The 7,898-nt window shown below is 42.7% G+C and overlaps 1 protein-coding gene across 1 annotated transcript; it reads left to right on the top strand.

The window, feature by feature from the left end:
- The first annotated feature begins 202 nt into the window (after positions 1-202).
- Positions 203-7,476, top strand: LOC112421946 (uncharacterized). The gene is made up of 4 exons (XM_039829734.1): positions 203-1,568; positions 1,876-3,751; positions 4,008-5,472; positions 5,584-7,476. The coding sequence occupies exons 1-4, from the start codon at positions 203-205 to the stop codon at positions 7,471-7,473; spliced, it is 6,597 nt and encodes a 2,198-aa protein (XP_039685668.1). The 3' UTR covers positions 7,474-7,476.
- The last annotated feature ends 422 nt before the right edge of the window (positions 7,477-7,898 follow it).

The following is a 7,898-nucleotide window of genomic DNA, read 5'->3' as shown; positions in this document are numbered from 1 at the left end:
GAATCTCCCAGTTGTTTTTATCTTTTATGTTTTAACTTTTTGTTATGTACTTTGTAGGTCTATCCCTTGGCTTTGTTGTTAGAAAGGGAATTATCTTGTAGTATGTAAATTATTCAATGGAACTCTCAACTATGATATTTACAAAAATACTTTCCATAAGTCCTTCGATAAAAAAATACGTCTATATTTTCGCATAAACATCATGCATCATCCTGCATTTCATAGTCTCAAGTCAAAGTCTCACACAAACTTTCTTTTCCAGAGAGAGAAAAAGGTCAACTCATTTCAAAAGGTGGCCCCACGTGTCATCTACAAGTCAACCCGTACTCACTACACTAGAGCAAACGTAAAGAAGAAGATGGATTATCTTGAGCAAGAAAATCGGGTACTTCGTGAAGAAATGACAGCCATGCAGACTAAGATGGACGAGATGGCTGAATTAATGAAGACAATGGCGGAAGCTCAGACTCAAGCTCAAGTACAGATTCAAGCACAAGCGCAAGCATTAGCACAAGTGCAAACTCAAGCTCAGGCCCTAACAGAGGCGCAGGCCCGATCACAAGCACCTCCACTTCCTCCTCCTGTCAGAACTCAGGCCGAGGCATCTTCTTCTTGGACACTATGTGCTGACACTCCAACGCAGTCCGCTCCGCAACATTCCACGCCTTGGTTTCCACCTTTCACTGCCGGGGAGATATTTCGTCCTATTGCTTGTGAAGCTCAGATGCCTACTCACCAGCACACGGCTCAAGTACCCCCACCTACCATGAGGGTCACTCCAGCCGCCATGACCTACTCAGCACCTGTGATGCATACAATTCCGCAAACTGAAGAGCCTATCTTTCATTCAGGGAATGCAGAGGCTTACGAGGGAGTAAGCGACCTACGAGAAAAGTACGATGAACTACGCCGAGACATGAAAGCTCTCCATGAAAAAGGGAAATTTGGGAAGACTGCGTACGATCTCTGTTTGGTACCAAGTGTGCAGGTACCTCACAAATTCAAGATCCCAGATTTCGAGAAATACAAAGGGAGTTCTTGTCCTGAGGAGCATCTAAAAATGTATGTGAGAAGGATGCCTGCGTATGCCCAAGATGATCAGATTCTTATCTACTACTTCCAAGAAAGCTTGACTGGCCCTGCTTCAAAGTGGTACACAAACCTAGACAAAACAAAGGTTCAAACTTTCCGTGACCTTTGTGAAGCTTTTGTGGAACAGTACAGTTACAATGTAGACATGACTCCGGACCGAAGTGATCTCCAAGCCATGACTCAGGGAGATAAAGAGACGTTCAAAGAGTACGCCCAACGGTGGAGAGACACCGCTGCCCAAGTCAGCCCACGCATTGAGGAGAAAGAAATGACCAAGCTCTTCCTGAAAACCCTGAATCATTTCTATTACAAAAAGATGGTCGGGAGTACACCAAAGAGCTTCGCAGAGATGGTTGGTATGGGAGTACAGTTAGAGGAAGGAGTCCGAGAAGGACGCTTAGTAAAGAATGCAACTCCTGCCAGTGGGACCAAGAAGACCGGGAACCATTTCCCGAGAAAGAAAGAGCAAGAAGTCGGTATGGTGACTCACGGAAGGCCTCAACAAACTTATCCAGCCTATCAATACATTGCTGCCATCACACCCACCTCTCACCCTTTTCAACAAACAAATAACCATCCTCACTTACCGCAATATCCTCAAATACCACAATATCCTCAATTCCCACAAAATCCTTCACCACAAAATATTCAACAACAAAATTTCCAACAACCATACCAACAATACCCTCAAAAAAAATTTCCAACAACAACCTTATCAACAACGCCCACAACAACCTCGACCACCAAGAATGCCGATTAACCCAATACCAGTCACCTATGCAGAATTACTTCCCGGCTTACTCAAGAAAAACCTTGTCCAAACTAGAACAGCTCCTCCTATCCCAGAAAAACTACCATCTTGGTATAGACTTGACCAAACTTGTGACTTCCATGAAGGGGGCCGCGGCCATAACATTGAAACTTGTTATGCCTTTAAAAGCACAGTGCAGAGGTTGATCAATGATGGAAAAATAACTTTCACAGACTCGGCGCCAAATATTCAAACAAATCCATTGCCGAATCATGGTGCCGCAACAGTCAACATGGTCGAAGATTGTCACAAGACTCGTCCCATTCTGAATGTTCAACATATCAGGGCACCCTTGGTCCCGTTACATGCCAAGTTATGCAAAGTCGACCTTTTTGAGCATGATCATGATATCTGTGAAATATGCCTTATGAACTCCGGAGGATGTCAGAAAGTAAGAAATGATATTCAAGGGCTTCTAGACCGAGGAGAGCTTGTGGTCGAAAGGAAGTGTGATGATGTGTGTGTAATAACTCCTGAAGGGCCTTTGGAGGTGTTTTATGACAGTCGAAAGTCAACTATCACCCCTCTGGTGATCTGCTTACCGGGTCCACTGCTATATGCTTCTGAAAAAGCCATTCCATACAAATACAATGCTACCATGATTGAAGGGGGTCGTGAGGTTCCGATACCGCCTTTGTCTAGTGTGGATAATATTGTTGAAGACAGTAGAGTTCTGAGAAATGGGCGCGTTGTTCCCATAGTGTTCCCAAAGAAGATTGGTGCTTCAGTAAACGAGGAGGTTCGGACTAAAGAGGCTGGTATCACTAAAGAAGTAGATCAACCCAATGGGGCTGGTACAAACACAGAGTTTGATGAGATTCTCAAGTTAATAAAGAAGAGCGAGTACAAGGTTGTTGACCAACTGATGCAGACTCCATCCAAAATATCCATAATGTCTTTATTACTAAATTCTGAGGCCCATAAAGATGCATTGATGAAGGTCTTAGAACAAGCTTTTGTAGATTATGATGTAACGGTGGGTCAGTTTGGCGGAATAGTAGGGAACATCACTGCATGCAACAACTTGAGTTTCAGTGATGAAGAGCTCCCAGCAGAAGGGAGGAACCATAATCGGGCGCTGCATATATCTGTGAACTGTAAGACCGATGCTTTGTCAAATGTGCTGATGGATACTGGATCATCTTTGAATGTGTTGTCCAAAACAACTTATGCCCAACTCGCTTACCAAGGCGCACCTTTGAGACGAAGTGGGGTAATGGTGAAAGCTTTTGATGGCTCGAGGAAGGATGTCCTTGGAGAGGTGGTTCTACCTATCACAGTTGGGCCACAAGTTTTTCAAGTTAATTTTCAAGTCATGGACATTCAAGCTTCGTATAGTTGCCTACTGGGTCGACCCTGGATTCATGAGGCAGGGGCTGTAACATCCACACTGCATCAAAAGCTGAAGTTTGTGAAGAATGGGAAGCTAGTAACTGTAAACGGGGAAGAGGCTTTATTGGTGAGTCATTTGTCATCTTTCTCTTTCATTGGGGCAGACGATGTCGAAGGGACACCTTTTCAAGGGTTTACTATAGAAGATAAGAATACCAAGAGGAATGAAGCCTCTATCTCTTCTCTAAGAGATGCTCAGAAGGTCATACAAGCAGGAGGGTCCGCAAGCTGGGGAAAGCTGATAGAGCTTCCAGAAAACAAGCACCGAGAAGGTTTGGGTTTCTTCCCATCTACTAGTTTGTCCACAGCAAAGAAGGGCACTTTCCACAGTTCGGGCTTTATCCATGCAATCATTGAAGATGATCCTGAAAGTGTGCCACGAGGTTTTATAACGCCAGGAGTATCCAGCCACAATTGGGTTGCTGTAGATGTTCCTTTTGTTGCTCACTTGTCCAAGTAATGCATTTGTCTAGTTTATGCTTTTCTTTTAAAAAAAATCCTTTCGCCCCGCCCCAAGCGAAAGTGAACTTATCTAGGGCTTTTTGTTTCAAGAAATTATCATCAATAAAATAAAAATGTCGTTTTGTTCCCGATGTTTTGTCTCATTTTCTTTTATGCTTTTCTGAAAAGTGGTAATACAAAAAAACCCAACATAAATTTTCAAAAAAATCTGCATGTATCTTTTTTCTAAAATCATCCATCATATGCGCAGATTAGAAATCGACGAACCCGTTGAACAACATAACCCTATGATCTCTCCCAACTTTGAGTTCCCTGTGTGTGAGGCGGAGGAAGAAGAGAATGAAGAGATCCCCGACGAAATCTCTCGACTACTCGAACAAGAGAGGAAGACCATTCAGCCTTATGGGGACGAACTAGAAGTGATTAACTTGGGCACCAAAGAAGACAAGAAAGAAATCAAGGTTGGGGCATCGCTCGAAACAAGTGTTAAAAAGCAAGTGATAGAGCTCCTCAAAGAATATGTTGACGTGTTTGCCTGGTCCTACCAAGATATGCCGGGTCTAGACACTGATATTGTGGTGCATCACCTACCTTTGAAACCTGAGTGTCCACCAGTCAAACAAAAGTTGAGAAGAACACGTCCTGACATGGCTCTCAAAATCAAAGAAGAGGTACAGAAGCAGATCGACGCAGGTTTCCTCATCACATCAAATTACCCCCAATGGTTAGCTAACATAGTGCCTGTTCCAAAGAAGGATGGTAAGGTCAGAATGTGTGTTGACTACCGTGATTTAAACAAAGCTAGTCCGAAAGACGACTTTCCTTTACCTCATATTGACGTGTTGGTTGACAGTACTGCAAAGTCTAAAGTCTTCTCATTCATGGATGGATTCTCCGGTTATAATCAAATCAAGATGGCACCCGAAGATAGAGAGAAAACATCATTTATTACACCTTGGGGCACTTTTTGTTACAAAGTAATGTCGTTCGGTTTAATCAATGCAGGAGCTACTTATCAGAGGGGTATGACTACTCTTTTCCACGATATGATACATAAAGAGATTGAGGTCTATGTGGATGATATGATAGTCAAGTCGATTACTAATGAAGACCATGTCAAGTATCTACTGAAGATGTTCCAGCGCCTGAGGAAGTACAAACTTCGTCTGAATCCCAACAAATGCACTTTTGGTGTTAGATCCGGAAAGCTTCTAGGCTTCATTGTCAGCCAGAAGGGCATCGAGGTAGATCCTGACAAAGTCAAAGCCATCAGAGAGATGCCTGCTCCGAGAACAGAAAAAGAAGTAAGGGGTTTTCTTGGACGACTAAATTACATCTCCCGGTTCATTTCTCATATGACTGCAACTTGTGGGCCGATATTCAAACTACTCCGCAAAGAACAAGGTATTGTGTGGACCGAAGATTGCCAGAAGGCTTTTGACAGCATAAAGAAATACTTGCTAGAACCACCGATTCTCATCCCTCCAGTTGAAGGAAGACCTTTGATCATGTACCTAGCGGTGTTAGAAAATTCCATGGGTTGTGTGCTCGGACAACAAGATGAAACCGGAAGAAAAGAGCACGCCATTTATTATTTAAGCAAGAAGTTTACTGAATGTGAATCTCGCTACTCCATGCTCGAGAAGACATGTTGTGCTCTAGCCTGGGCTGCCAAACGCCTCCGTCATTATATGATTAATCACACTACTTGGCTGGTATCTAAAATGGATCCAATCAAGTACATATTTGAGAAGCCCGCTTTGACAGGTAGGATTGCACGGTGGCAGATGCTACTATCTGAATATGATATCGAGTACCGTTCCTAGAAGGCAATTAAAGGCAGTATTCTTGCTGATCACTTGGCTCACCAACCGCTTGAAGACTATCGGCCTATCAAGTTTGACTTTCCTGATGAAGAGATTATGTATCTAAAGATGAAAGATTGCGACGAGCCACTATTCGGAGAAGGTCCTGATCCAGATTCAATGTGGGGTTTGATATTTGATGGGGCTGTCAATGTATACGGCAACGGCATAGGGGCAGTACTCCTTACTCCTAAGGGTACTCACATCCCTTTCACAGCAAGACTCCAGTTTGACTGCACGAACAACATCGCTGAATATGAAGCCTGCATCATGGGTATTGAAGAAGCCATTGATCTAAGAATCAAGAACATCGAAATATATGGAGATTCAGCTCTTGTAATCAACCAGATCAAAGGAAAATGGGAAACTCTTCACGCAGGACTAATACCTTATCGAGACTATGCAAGACGTTTATTGACCTTCTTCAACAAAGTGGAATTACATCATATCCCTCGGGATGAGAATCAGATGGCTGATGCCTTGGCTACTTTGTCTTCAATGATCAAGGTGAATCATCACAATGACGTGCCACTAATCAGTGTCAAATTCCTTGATAGACCCGCTTATGTGTTTGCCGCTGAAGCAGTTTTCGATGATAAACCTTGGTTTCATGATATTAAGGTGTTTCTCCAAACTCGAGAGTATCCTCCTGAAGCATCCAACAAAGATAAGAAGACTCTAAGAAGATTATCTAGTAATTTCTTCCTGAATGGGGACATCTTATACAAAAGAAACTTTGACACGGTCTTGCTCAGATGTGTGGACAAATATGAAGCTGATTTATTGATACATGAAATACACGAAGGATCCTTTGGAATTCATCCTAATGGGTACACAATGGCTAAAAAGATATTGCGAGCAGGCTACTACTGGATGACAATGGAATCAGATTGCTACAAGCATACCAGAAAGTGTCACAAATGTCAGATATACGCCGACAAGATTCATGTGCCGCCAACTACACTCAATTTACTTTCTTCTCCGTGGCCTTTCTCTATGTGGGGCATTGACATGATCGGAAGGATTGAGCCCAAAGCTTCAAATGGACACCGTTTTATCCTAGTGGCTATTGACTACTTCACTAAGTGGGTTGAGGCCGCATCGTATGCTAATGTGACCAAGCAAGTGGTGGTCAAATTTATCAAGAATCATATCATTTGTCGTTATGGCATCCCCAACCGGATCATCACCGACAACGGAACAAATCTAAACAACAAGATGATGAAAGAATTGTGTGATGATTTCAAGATCGAGCACCATAACTCTTCACCTTACAGACCTCAAATGAATGGTGCTGTCGAAGCTGCAAATAAGAATATAAAGAAGATTGTCCAGAAGATGGTAGTGACTTATAAAGATTGGCATGAAATGCTTCCCTTTGCATTACATGGGTATCGTACTTCTGTACGCACATCAACAGGGGCAACTCCTTTCTCCCTGGTATATGGCATGGAGGCAGTACTTCCTATAGAAGTCGAGATTCCATCAATGAGAGTTCTAATGGAGGCTGACTTATCAGAAGCTGAATGGGTTCAGAATAGATACGACCAGTTGAATCTAATTGAAGAAAAGCGCATGACGGCACTATGTCACGGACAATTATATCAAAAAAGGATGAAACAGGCCTTTGACAAGAAAGTTCGTCCCCGTGAGTTTAAAGAAGGTGATCTTGTGCTCAAAAAGATTTTCTCTTTCCAACCAGACTCCCGAGGCAAGTGGGCTCCTAATTATGAAGGTCCGTATGTTGTTAAAAAAGCCTTCTCAGGTGGTGCCATGACTCTACAAACCATGGACGGTGAAGAACTTCCACGACCTGTGAACACGGATGCAGTCAAGAAATACTTTGTCTAAAAAGTTTAAAAGAACAGCTCGGTAAGTCGAAAACCCGAAAAGGGCGGCTTAGGCAAAAATGAGCGTCTCGGTGGACTGAAAACCCGAAAGGGCGGTCCAGGCAAAAATTAGAGACAATAAACAGAGATAATCATCCTGATAGATTGAAAACCCGAAAGGGCAGTCTATGCAAAAGTATTCGACGTCGCAAGATAACGGATTTCAAAGTTGTTAGAGAACGATAGGGTTATGAAGTTCAATGCACCCTTCCCTTTTAAATTACCATTTTTTTTTCAAACTTTGTAAAGAACTCCATGAAGTCATGCCATTGGCATAGCGTCATTCGATCAATAAACTTTGAGCCTTTATCTCTCTTTTGATTCCTATTTGTTTTGTTTCTCGAATTTTCCCTCTTTTACTGATGATAAAACTTTGAAACAAATTTC

Source organism: Medicago truncatula, unplaced genomic scaffold (assembly GCF_003473485.1).
Source record: "Medicago truncatula cultivar Jemalong A17 unplaced genomic scaffold, MtrunA17r5.0-ANR MtrunA17Chr0c02, whole genome shotgun sequence".
In the NCBI taxonomy this organism is placed as follows: Eukaryota; Viridiplantae; Streptophyta; class Magnoliopsida; order Fabales; family Fabaceae; genus Medicago; species Medicago truncatula.
Note: the sequence above shows the minus strand (reverse complement) of the source record. Positions and strands in the feature narration are given on the sequence as shown.

Bases quoted from the DNA above. Each gene is read 5' to 3' on its own strand.
- LOC112421946 (XM_039829734.1), top strand. From the start codon at position 203: ATGCATCATCCTGCATTTCATAGTCTCAAGTCAAAGTCTCACACAAAC. The intron at 3,752-4,007 runs GTAATGCATTTG...TCATATGCGCAG, and splicing joins TTTGTTGCTCACTTGTCCAA to ATTAGAAATCGACGAACCCG. The intron at 5,473-5,583 runs GTATCTAAAATG...TACCGTTCCTAG, and splicing joins TTAATCACACTACTTGGCTG to AAGGCAATTAAAGGCAGTAT.